General features: G+C 41.9%; 1 protein-coding gene across 1 annotated transcript in view; it reads left to right on the top strand.

Moving 5' to 3' along the window:
• LOC101399169 (solute carrier family 28 member 3-like) overlaps positions 1 to 13,101 on the top strand; it is a 39,576-nt gene that overhangs the window by 11,296 nt on the left and 15,179 nt on the right. The window contains exons 4-9 of the mRNA XM_014795540.2: positions 5,259 to 5,350; positions 6,764 to 6,953; positions 8,053 to 8,197; positions 9,440 to 9,553; positions 10,576 to 10,653; positions 12,722 to 12,802. Coding sequence (XP_014651026.2) covers positions 5,259 to 5,350; positions 6,764 to 6,953; positions 8,053 to 8,197; positions 9,440 to 9,553; positions 10,576 to 10,653; positions 12,722 to 12,802 — 700 coding nt within the window. The remainder of the gene's footprint in view (positions 1 to 5,258; positions 5,351 to 6,763; positions 6,954 to 8,052; positions 8,198 to 9,439; positions 9,554 to 10,575; positions 10,654 to 12,721; positions 12,803 to 13,101) is intronic.

The following is a 13,101-nucleotide window of genomic DNA, read 5'->3' as shown; positions in this document are numbered from 1 at the left end:
GTCTATACATGTGTGTCTGGATGGTATAATTTCTAAAGAGACATTTATTTAATTGACTTAAAATAAGCACTTATATAAATTATTTCTAAATGTGATAAAAACTAGCCTAGGTGTCTTTCAAGTTAACATGATCTAAAATGATCTTTGGTAGATAAAAACTTGCTTAAGTTTGTTGGTTTAATTAAAATAAACATGTCCTCAGAGTTTCCAACATAGGATATAATGTAAACATGTAGCCTTCATGGGTCAAATAAACTCACGTTGTCTCTGTTACAGAATTTGTCAACAAAAATAACTTAAAATAATAGCTAATTTTGTCCGATATTTCACAAAGATTTTATAGGCAATCTGAATAATTGTTGGAAACAGGCAAACTAAATAGATATAAAAAGGTAGATGTCAAAAGGTAAAAGTTTTGGGAAGAACTTTTTAACAATAATTATGTGTTCTAATATATGTACTTATAACAACTTAAAATGATGGCTAACTGCTTTGGTGTCACATAAAGTTTTTGTGAGTAATCTAGACATGATTTTTAAAAACAAATGGTTTAAATGTGAGATGAGAGTTTATGGATAAACTTTTAATAATAATTATATTTTATAACATATGTATTTAGAGTAACTTCCAAAATCTCTTTGGTAAGTTAAAACTCTTAAGTTTTACTTGATTAAATTAAATGATAAAAATTCATTAAATATCTAGATAATTTCTAAGTAAGATAAAAATATCAGATATAGATTTATGTACTTTTGGCTTCTTATTACAAACAAACTAAAAAGATTTTACTGTGAAGTAATGTGTTTCTAAAAATTATAAAAAAGTATTTATAAATATGCCAAGCTATGTAATACTAATGTAAAAGACAATATTTTACAGAAGTAAATATTTTAAGAAGTAAGTAATTACTTACTTCTTAGTTTTCACAAACAAAATCAACATCTAGAAGGGATAAATATATGTGATTAAAACTACTAAAAGTTAATAAGGGAAACATTTTGTATTCAAGGATAGTAAAATGTATGTTTTCAGTAAAGGAGACATAAAGACTAGAGATATTTTTATTTGTTTTTCTAAAAAAGATACATTTGTCCTACAGTACTAGAAGGAAAAAAAGAGAGAAGGAAGACATGGGACAAATTCTAAATGTAAGAAGCAAGTGACAGAAGGCTTGTGAAAGTAAAACCCCTGAGAAAAGAGTTTTCTACATAGTCATGTTGAGTAAGATTAAAATAAATTCAATTAAATAAATGAGTTTTTATATCAAAAGTAAGCTAAAAATTAAAAATTTGTATATTTCTCTCATAAAAGGATAATCTTAAAGTTTTGGTCTACTCTTGACAAAGAGATTATAGAAGGCTTTTTTTCTTTATCTTTGAGTGAGTCTACTTACAAGACAGAGAGTCTATGTTTTGTTAAAATAATTTCCTAAACTCAAGGAGGCTGAAGTCTCTCTATTAGGGTTTGCTTTTTAGACTGTTTCACTCTCTCTGTGTGCCTGTGGCATTTTCTGTTTTCATCTTGATTAAATGGATAGCTAAACATTATTTCCTATTTAACCAAGTATTTTAGAAACTTTTGATTTTTTTTTGACAAATTTCCCCAAGGTTCAAATCCTACGTAAAGTCTTGCTTTTTGGGGGTTTCCAATGGGTCCATGAGACTTCTCAAAGAGTTTTTTCTCTCTTTCTATAAAGAGGGAGATATTAAACTAGTTAAGCTTATTTGACATATTAAATTACATAAGAAATATCAAGTAAATGATAACAAACCTTCTTAGGTTATATTATGTGGGTAAATGTTATTAACATAAATGGTTCTTGATACCTGTTTCATATCTCAAAGTGCTCCAGATATCTAGGAAACTCCAAAAATTGACAACAGGGCTTGATACCAGTTCTGCATAGTCAGTGGAGGTAGCCTTCAGGGTGTTTAACAACAGAGATATGACAGAAGAAATGAAAGGTGACCAAAAGATGCAGAAGCAAGCTATTCTGCTCATGGTGGCCCTCCAGTCTGCTCAAGGTAACCTGAGAGAGAAGAAGACGACACGATGGGTGAGTGACCCCAGCCCCCACCAAGGGACCAGAAGGCTGCCAATGCAATTGCAGTGTAATCAGTGTGCATACTACAGACAGGAAGGGCATTGGAAGTGGAATTGTCTGAATCAACCCCAGAGAGGGAAGCTATCAGACAAGACCAAGCCATGGCAACTTCCCATGGCTACAGATGAGATGTGATGGGGCCATGGGGCTCCGCAGTTGACTCCAGACAACCAGATCCTCATCTCCCCAGAAGAGCCCCAGGGAACCTTAGCGTGGGAGAAGGCATGTTGAATTTTTGCTCAATATGGGGCCACATTCTTGATGTTAAACACCCAAAAAGGAAACCTTTCAAAAAAGAAAATGTGATACAAAAGGAGTATCAGGTAGAGGAGAGACAAGAAGGTTTCTGGAGCCCTTGACCTGTGAAATAGGATCAAAAACACTAAGACATTCTTTTCTATATACGCCAGAATGTTCCGTTCCTCTCATTGGGAGGGGCATACTATCAAAACTACAGGCCTCGATAAACTGGGAACAAGATAAAATAGAAATCCAAGTTCCCCAAAATTAGGAGGTCGAGGTCATGGCCTTATTAGAAAACACACCAGTACCTGAAAAAGAAGAAAATCCCCAAAACATTCTAAGCTGAGTCAACTCAGATGTATGGACACAAGGACAAATGGGACAGGCAGCCAGTGCCAGATCTGTAAGGTAGACTTAAAGCAGATAGACCACTAGTCTCTGGTGAAACAATACCCCCTAAAGTCAGAAGCCATTAGAAAAATCCTTCTTGTGACTGACAAACTTTTAAAACAAGGAATAATCAGGCCATGCAGATCCCTATGTAACACTCCCATTTTACGTGTTAAAAAGCCAGATTTGTTCAAGACCTTAGGGCTGTCAACGAAATAGTCCAAGACATAATCCTGTAGCACCTAATGCTTACAGTCTGCTGGCTAATCTCCCTGGGGACAGCATGTTTTATAGCGTGCTAGATTTAAAAGATGCCTTCTTTTACATGCCATTGGATCCTGAGTCCCAAGAGATTCTTGCCTTTGAAGGGGAGGACTCAGACTCCCACCAGAAACAACAATACTGCTGGACTGTCTTAGCCCAAGAATTTAAAAACTCCCCTACAATTTTTGGGGAGATCCTGGCCCGAGATTTAAGGGAATTAAAATTAAAACAAAGCACTTTGTTAGAATACGTGGATGACATCCTAGTAGCAAGTCCTTCCAAGAAAATCTCTGATGAGACCACAGTGACCATGTTAAACTTCTTAGCCAGTAAGGAATATAAAGTGTCTAAGGGAAAAACACTGATATCCAAAGAGATTGTAAAGTATTTGGGGTTTATTATTTCAGAAGGGCAGCGTAGTGTTCCTCAAGAGAGGAAAATGGTAATATATCAACTTCTCCCTAGGCAGCTAGGTGGATTCTTGGGATGGCTGGCCTCTGGCACATGTGGATCGCTAATTTTGGATTGATTGCTAAGCGTCTCTATGACAAATTACAGAGGCCAGAAACACACCCCTTTGAATAGGATAAGCTATGCAACCAAGCTTTCAATAAGCTTAAAAACTTACTAACAGAAGCACGTGCGCTGGCCTTACCAGACCTGAGCCAACCATTTGACTTGTACATTTACAAAAGATAAGGAATAACCCTAGGAGTATTAACACAAATGTTGGGACCCTTAAAGAGAGTGATTTCCTATTTCTCAAAGCAGCTAGACACCGTGGCAAAAAGACGGCCCTCATGCTTGAGAGCTATAACTGCCACCTGCCTATTAATCAAGTATGTGAACAACTTAGAGCCACGCCTGGTGACCCACAGACTTACCTTAGACTAGTGGAAAAAAAATTCTACAACTCTATCGGCCCCTATGACAATGCCCATGCTCAGCAGGAAGTAATTACAGAAAATGGACATTTGCTCCATTCCCCTCAAGAATGAGGAGCAGGATAAAACTAGAGGAGGGATTCTGTCACCAGCCATGGACTATAACCCGCTTCTCTTGTCTTGCTTAAACTCTAACTTCTTGTTTTTGACCTAATTCTCTTGTCTTCTTGAAAGGTACAGATGTTCTTTTCTCTAACAACTTTGGGGACTTGAACTTATGCCTTTTCAGCTATGTTCCCAGATGCTCTAAGCGGAAACCAGCCTGGACCCAACCGATCTGAACCAGACCAGACCGGCCCAGACAACAACCACAAGAATGACACCTACGCAAACAGGCTGAGAGTTGTACTAAAGTAACTTGCCCTCATTAACATCATAAATTCTCCTCCTCTGGGAGGGGCAAAGCAGCCATTTTTAGATGATTCAATGCATGTAAAAGCATGATGTCAAATCACGCATGTGAAAGCTCATGCCGACCTCTACATGTGGTGATGAAACTTCCCCTTTGAATATTTATTCCCTACCCCAAATAAAGGTGCCCACCTCCCTGTGCTCAGGGAGCCATAGCTTTGTGAGTTACTCCTTATGGTCTCCATTTTCTTTGCTGCATGCCACAAAGAAAATTTCTGCTTTGTGTGACAACTACTTCTGGTGTAGATTGATTAACTCACCAAGAGGGGGACTCATGTTTGGCCCGGTCACATACACACCACACCATAACAAAATTCTGGACAGAAACAAAGACGTGCCAACAATTCTAGAACTTTCTGAGAAAGCTGTATTACAACTTACTGGTTAATAGCTCTCAAATCCACAAAATCCAACTTTAGATTACAATCACCCAGTGAAAACTGTCAGCCTTCCACTAAAAAGTATGGTGAGTGAGGACAGGAAACCACCAACTTATTCAAACTTTGTGGAACCAGAAGGCGTGAGAGTTCATTGGATTTTTATTTTTTTTTAAATGAACATTTAATAACAGTGGCTGAAAAGCTAATGGAGGCCCTTATAGTCCAGTGAGAAACACTCTCATCCTATGATTTAGTTTCAGCTGTTGGTTAGTTACCCATCTCCCCTGCTCCATTTCCAGGAGCATGTTTTCTGCATCTCTGTAATCCCTCAAGGCCTGGTATATTCAGCATTTAGCAAATCACATCCATTCAGCAAAGGTGGATACAAGCCACGGCTGATTTCAGTCTAAAATGAAATGAGTTTCCCATTTCTGTTTTGTAGGACACATACTTCATGAATTTGTTTGATTCCTTGATTTGGTGTTCACTTCTGCCTGCCTGTTTGCTTTTGTGTTATTATAGTTATCTGGAAAGGATGTATGGTATACTTCGTGATTTTTGTCGGAAACACAAAACCACCCTTCGATACATCATCTGGGGCATCTTATTAGCAGGTAAATAACAAAAGGTGATGGGATCCAAGTGTCTCTTTTCCAGGATCCCCCAAATATTAGCTTTCTGTGGAAAGAAAATAAGTCTCCCTAAACCTCACTGAATCATCCAGAGACGGAGAGAAGTCAATCGAGAAGCCCATGAGTGGGGGTCTCAGCGTGGGATGCCATGCAGATGGGTTCCCTGTCCAGTTTAGGTACCAGCAGCTAACATTTTACATCACCTGCTCCTGTGGTCTTTGTTATTGTGGTGTGGATTTGGGAGTTGGTTAATGCAAATGCAGGTAACTGAAAAACATGGTGATGATCACAAGGTAGAAACATAATTGCAGGGGGAAATATAAGCCATTAATACTTTATGCAAATACAACACAAGGAGGAGCCTAGGGTGATGTAGCCCACTCCTCTTGCCTAAAGGCAGGACCATACTGCTTTCAAAGAGGAGCAGGTCTCCAGTTTTGCTCCATCCCAAAGCAAAGGGCTCTGCAGCCCATTTTAAAGAGCACTCCTGTCTATAAAATATGAACCCTCTCACCCAAGTCCACAGACATTAGTCCAAGACCCCTGCACCCCGGGGTCAGTGGGTTTGCTGGTGCTCACACAGCAGAAACAGGGAACAGCTATAAACTTGCTGTGTGCCAGGCCGGATAGTGTCTTAGGCTTTCTGGGCCATTCAGGGAAACCACATATCTCTGCCATTATGGGACAAAAGCGAACAGTGTGGCTGTGTTCTCGTGAGACTTTATTTGTAGAGCACAAATACAAATATATAATACAGCTGTACTTGGCACCTACAAAAGCAAGTGGCAGGCCAGATTTAACCTGCAGACCATGTTTGCAGACCTTTAATAGGAAACCTTGTTGTTCTTATCCTAGAATCTCCTCTTCAAAAGCGGCCACCTTGGTAATTGCCCCCACCCCTTTCATTTTCCTGTAGAGATTCCATGGCACTTAGAGATTGTTGGTGGCCTATTTTCCTACTCAAGCTTAGGCCAAATCTGAGCTGCGAACCAAGAGAATCAATATCTTTTTGTCAGCGGTTGCTTAAAAGCCTGGCATTTCTCTGACAAAACTCACCTGCTGAGTCTGAATGTCGGAAAAAAGTGGTTCATACTAAGGGAGGGGCGCAATGATCAAGCATCAGGATTCAAGAACTCAGAATGTTCTATAAGAAAAAAAGACCTAGTGCGCTGTCCTCCTAGCATTCATGATGAGACTGTTAGGGACTTGCTTTGAAAAAAAGACAAAAACACCCAAAATATAGTACTTATAATCAGAGGAGCCAATAGCCCTATCAAGAGCACCCCTGCATTCAATGGTTCCTGATTGAATCTCCCCTTGGCTGAGCCAGATTGGTGCTGGACGCTGGTCTCCAGCTGGTGCTGATGTTCCCTGTCTGCGTTTGCTTCCTGGCAGGTTACCTGGCTATGGTGATCGCCGCGTGTGTGCTCAACTTTCACAGAGCCCTTCTTCTCTTCGTGATCACCGTGGCTGCCATCTTCTTTGTGGTCTGGGATCACTTCATGGCCAAATATGAGCCTCGAATCGAAGAGTTCCTGTCTCCAGGCAGAAGGCTTCTGGACAGCCATTGGTTCTGGCTGAAGTGGTAAATGCAGTTGGTTCTCTTACTGCGACGGGGAGGGATCTTAGTCTTTTTGAACATTCTTCCAAAAATGTGTTCTGAAATTGCTTCGTCATTTACGGTGTATTGAAGCTAGAAACAACCTAGGGAATAATCTGTTAAAATGCCTTCATTTTACAAACAGGAAATCAAGGCCTCGATAAGGTAATGACTTACTCAAGATGTGTTCAAATGTCCCTACAAACTGCCTTAATTTCAAGTGCCACTAAATGATAAAACGTTGTCCAGAGGATGGGATGTTTCTGACTTGGGGAGGTGGCTTTCTGCTCTGGGCATGAAGCTGGCCTCCTTGGGAGGAAGGGTCTGTGAATTATTAAAGCCAACCCTCTCCCAAAGGAGCCCATGTCCTGGGGGTGACCACTCAGGGCTTTTCTCGCAGCCTCTTTCTGAGGGACCTCCTCTCCTTCCAGGTGGCCCTACTGGGTCAGATCCAGGACACATTCTTCCCAGCATGGCCCACCTGGGATCTGCCAGAAAACTTCATACATCCTTGGCCTAATAAAGCAGGGTTTTGCAGTCCCAACACAGCACGCTTTCTGGCTCTGCCTCCAAGCTATGAGTCAGCCTTGTCAGGCTCACAGATTCCTCAGGGAGTCATACCGACTTTAAACATCAGCTTAGCTCTCTGAGTCCTAGGTGAGGTCCCCCAATTGCAGATAACACATTTCAAGTTCTCCCTTGAAGGGAAGAAGGTAACACCTCACCAAGCTTCCAAAACGGAGGTGAGGACTCCCCGTAGATCTCTCAAAGAAATCACCAGACTTCCCTCTCCAAACATCCTTTCTTCTCTATGACCCCTTTAAATGTTCTTGAAGGGCCCAAGAGTTGTGGGATAAGGGGGACACATTGCTTCATTTGTTGGCTATGTGACTTTATAGCCACAACAAAAGAGAGTCTGTTGCAATTTCTATGTGCATAACTTCCTGGTGCCAGGATGTGTCACTCGATATTTTTTGTTTGTTAGTTGAAGCCTGATTAAGATTTTCAAGGTAGCACTTGGATGCTACAAACGATGTCACAAATACAGCAACTGCTGCCAATGCCTCCTGTCTGGTTCTCTTAGGGTGATTTGGAGCTCACTGGTGCTGGGATTTATTCTCTGGCTGACCTTTGACACCGCCAAACTGGGCCAACAGCAGCTGGTGTCCTTCGGTGGGCTCCTAACGTATGTCATCCTGCTGTTTCTATTTTCCAAGCACCCAACCAAAGTGAGTACGAATTGATCTTTTTTGGTTTTTTATCATGTGTAAATTGCTCAAAATAATGGCTGCAAGAGAATTTAACTGTTATTCAATATTTTTCTTACCTTGCTATGATATTTTAAGTGACTAGGGTGCCCTTCTTCCTGAACTTTCATAGAACTGTTCCTGTCTCATTGTTCGTTCTAAGCAATTTTCCAGTTACACAATCAGTGAGATGGTCTCTCCTGTCAAGTCCACCTTCTACTCGTGTCCCCCATCTCTCCCCATCAAACACACATTCAAAGAAAACTCATCTGTTTTGATCCAGATTTCCTCAGACCAGTAAATAATCTAATATTCTACCATTGCATTCTGCAGTTTATCAAATTTCTATTTGAAATTCAGGCTATTTTACTCCAAAAATTTGTCCTTAAACAGTTTTGTTCCTATTGAGTTCTATTCTCCTCCTTGTTCCGTCAGTCGGTAACCCATTACATGGGCAAGAATTCCGAGACATTGATTGTCCACATATGACTCATAATGGCAAATCCTGGAAGACTTTACTGGCTTAAAGATTGGCCCCTCAAAAAAAAGCATTAGTCAGAGACCAAAGTCACCTAATATGACCCAAATTCTTTGCCCTCTGAACATCTCCGCTGTTTTCTATGCCTCCAATCCCATAGTTCTTTGCAGGACCCTCTTCTCTGCACCAAAAATGAAAGCACATGATTGTCCATTACTCTGCAATCCCTGGGTCTGCATTAGAGCAACTGGTTCCTTTTACAGTGAAACGAGAGCCCCTCCACAGGGTAGAATTTCTTTCACTTAACTCACTCACAAATTGTCAGATCAACAAACCTAGGACACACAGAGAAGTCATGTTCTGCCTCTCCATCTTCTAGACAGGGGAAATAGTTATATGTATCAGATATTTACAGCATGACTAGCAAGGCTAGATCCTTCTTCCCTAATGGCCCTGCTGAGACTACTCTTTGGGTCTAAGTTGTGTTATCATGACATAATGATTACATACTCCCCTGAGACTGAAGTCTTCACACTCAGGTTTAGAAAGAGGGAATACAACCCTGAGATTTTGGGTATGGTTCTATCAAGAGATTGTCAGCTCATGACTGCTTTGGCCTCTCGAAGAAGGTGGGTCACAGGCCGCATGGGAGAAGCTTCCAAGGAAATAGTGATCCTCTGGGCATTTATGCTGAGTTCAGCATTCATTTTCTAACAACGTATATCTCTCTTCATCTTTCTATATAGGTTAACTGGAGGCCTGTCTTTTGGGGAATTGGGTTACAGTTTCTTCTTGGGCTCTTAATACTAAAGACCAACCCTGGATTTATGGCTTTTCAGTGGTTGGCAGAACAAGTTAAGGTAAGTTGGGTCCAAAAGAACGTCTTACATTTTTTTTGGTGAGGAAGATTGGCCCTGAACTAACATCTGTGCCAATCTTCCTCTATCTTGTATATGGGTCACCATCCCAGCATGGCTTGATAAGTGGGATCTGGACTCACGGATCCCGGGATGCTGAAGTAGAGTGCATGAACTAAACCTCTACGCCACTAGGCTGGGCCCAAGAATGTCTTAACCTTTATAGTTTTTTACTTTTTTTCTAAATTTATTTTTTCACTGAGGACAATTCACCCTGAGCTAACATCTGCTGCCAGTCATCCTCTTTTTGTATGTGAGCTGCCACCACAGCATGGCACTGACAGATGAGTGACATGTGTCCATGACCAGGAACCGAACCCAGAGCGCTGGAGCAGAGTGCACAGAACTTAACCACTAGGCCACCAAGGCTGGCCCCTATAGTGCTTTTAACATTTGGATATAATCCTCAAGACAGGTCAGAATTAGGTTTATTTGTCTACATCAGTTGACTCTAATTTTAATTTTTATATCATGAAGTAGACAAATAATTTTATGTAGAAAATGTTAATCTGTCCAGTTTATTAATTTTATTGTTGCCGCTCATCCATACCATCCACTACATCACTCCCCTTTCCCTGTTGCCCCCTTCATCCTGCCCAAGGGGTGTGACACTTCTAAGATGGTTACACAAAACAGAAAAACAGGCTTTCTTTGCATCTAGTGGTAACCAGTGCCAGCCATGTGCCACCGATGGCTTCCGGAGCAAATTATCACACCCAGCTTATTCGTAGCACCCTAGAGTTGGATTGAATGTTAGAAACGCCAGGAAATGTGTGTGCAGTTATAGCTTAAAAATACACTTCCATGCCATCCACCGGAGGGAGAAAAGCTGAGAAAATTAACTCCCCAAGGCTATGCACCCAGTTTGCTGGGTCCTCACCCCCTGCCGAGCCTGGTGGGTCCTGGGGACTGTAGCGTGGCCTCAGTGGTTGTGACGACCTGCTGTTGCCCTTTCTCTCACTCAGACCTTCTTGGAGTACACGGATGCTGGGGCTGCATTTGTCTTTGGGGAGAACTACGCAGACCACTTCTTTGTATTTAAGGTAAAGCCAGACCCCTTTTCTACGGAGCCACTTCCTGTTCAGGAACTGCTCAGTCTCTGTGGATGCTCAGATAGAAGCTGACTACCGGAACCCAGGCGTGTACTGCTGGGCTCGCCCCAGGCGCACAGCACATCACTGTCCTTTCTCACGTGCAGTTTTATCTCAAGTCAGTGCATTGCAAACATTTTACTTTGTTACTGTAGCATTAAGGGAAACATCTAGAGGAGTCAGAAATATTCAAATACTTTTGGAGGCTGTAGCATTGTCTGAGATACTTATGAAAAATCATAAGGGGAAATAGTACCTGAGATTTGAGAGAAAAGATGGATAGGTACCTGGCGATGAATAGGCATATGGCCACTGATGGCTTCCAGGTCCAGGATCAGTGACAACTCTGTGCTCAGAAAACTCTCAGTCCCAGGCCAACCAGGACACTGGTCACTCACATCACCCTCTGTTCTTCCAGAACCATCCTCATGCTAAACCATTCCCATCTTTCCTTCAGCACAGCCTTTGCCTAGGCAGGCCTGGAGGCTGGGCCTTCTCCTAACCAAGGAGGGATGTTATTTTACAGGGGAAAGGCAACATGGTCCCATGCCTGGGCCTTATTGATTCCCTCCTGGTGCTCCCACAAGCACCAGGAAGCTCACTCTCCTCTGGGAAGTCCCCACAGATACCTGTCGATAAGTCAGACAGATGCATTTGGCTTTTCTTCAGTTTTCCTTTTTGTGGCATATTATTGTTCCTACACTTCTAAATTGTTTTCTCAGTTAGGGAGATTTACCTCCATATTACCTTAGTTTCAGTTAGGCCAAGTGTTAGGCTTAATATTTTTTTAAACTGCCGATTTGATGCTTTGGTGCTGAGATAACTAAGCCATCTCTGAAAGGTCAGGTGTTTACAAATTGAGATGGAAATATGCTCATATCATGAATTGAATCCAGAATTGGAAAAAATAAAGTCATAAAGAAGGCATAACTTGCTGCCCAGACTGCACCTGTGTCTTCAGACCACCCCTCCAGCTCTCCCCAGGGCAGTAGCCTCCATCCTTTCCCCCAAAACAGAATCCCTGTGGGAACATTCAAGAAATGAGCCCCTTTAACTCCCTGAAGCTTTCAGGAAGGCTCTGCCCGCCCATTAAAGCCAATAAAAGCACATTAAGTGAGTGAGCTCTGAATAATGGCACAAAATGTCTTTTAATATATATTATTAATAGATTTTTCTAAATGGGATCCTGCACAAATTGTCCTCGGTCATTTCTGTGCCTCTGGTGGCAGCTTGTTCCTGGCCATTTCTCTGGGGAACAGAGGGGAAGGGGTGTGCGGGGCAGGGGTAGGGAGGGACTGAGATTGCAGCTCTGTGTGGTCTCTGCAGGGTAGAAACTGCTCCCTGTACACACACAGGCTGCATTGAAGGCACCAAAGAGCATTAGGAAGATAGGATCTAGGAAAAGACAACCTTTGTCAACACAGAAGCAAACTAGCTTCCAAAGTTTAATCTTTTCTTACTGATTCAAAAGTCTATAAGTAAATAATTGTCATTCTAAAACCTAGGAGTGAAGGCTTACTCTGTGGGAGGCAGTGTGTGTAAGGACCGACCACGCTCTATCTGATCTGTGGAGCCGCTGGAATAAGGATCTGAGGTTGCTCGCACTTAATCCTGACCCAGGTCACTGTGCTAATAAGTGGTGAAGCTCTTGTCTGTTTAACATCAGAACAGCAAGAACATCTGCAGTGGCCTTCAGTTTGTTGAGCCTAATTATTACAAATTCCCCCAAAACTTTATTCCTTCTCGGAGACACTAAAGGCGGAAAAGCTCATTATAGCAGAGGGAAAAAAATGTCAAGTTTCCTATGAAACATATTCAAGCTTATCAAGAGCAAATTAGAACAAGAGACTGCAGAGGGGGCAGCTGCCTGATGAAAGTGTGGTGTAGCTCCAGAGGAGCTTCCAGTGTTGTTATGACGTTTCAGAGGGAAAAGGAGGTGGAAAGGAGGAGACCCATGTGAAACCTGCCAATACTCCTGAGGCCGACGTCAGCCCATAATTGCTTTCCTCCCCCCCTCCAGTACCTGCCAATTGTGGTTTTCTTCCACACCGTCGTGTCCATGCTCTTCTACCTCGGATGGATGCAGTGGATCATTAGAAAGGTACGGGACTGGGAGGGGTTGGGTGACAGGTGTAGAGCTCATTATTCCAGGGACAAAGTCCTAAGGCACCTTTTATTTAGGTTTTCCAAAGTGCCTTTCTCTTTGTATCGAGATACACCCCCCACCCACGCCAAGTTATTGGATTCAAACCCAAAAATCTTATATGTGTTCCTAGAGGGAATTTTAGCTCAGGGACTTCTAACAAGGCTTTAACTTGCAACCCACTGGATATCTTCATGAAACCTTAGCAATTACTTCTTTAGCCAAAGAATTGCCTCCAACAGGTGCGAGACCAGCTG

The sequence above is a fragment of the Ceratotherium simum genome, chromosome 20 (genome assembly GCF_057802395.1).
Source record: "Ceratotherium simum simum isolate JZ-2026a chromosome 20, ASM5780239v1, whole genome shotgun sequence".
Lineage (NCBI taxonomy): Eukaryota > Metazoa > Chordata > Mammalia > Perissodactyla > Rhinocerotidae > Ceratotherium > Ceratotherium simum.
Note: the sequence above shows the minus strand (reverse complement) of the source record. Positions and strands in the feature narration are given on the sequence as shown.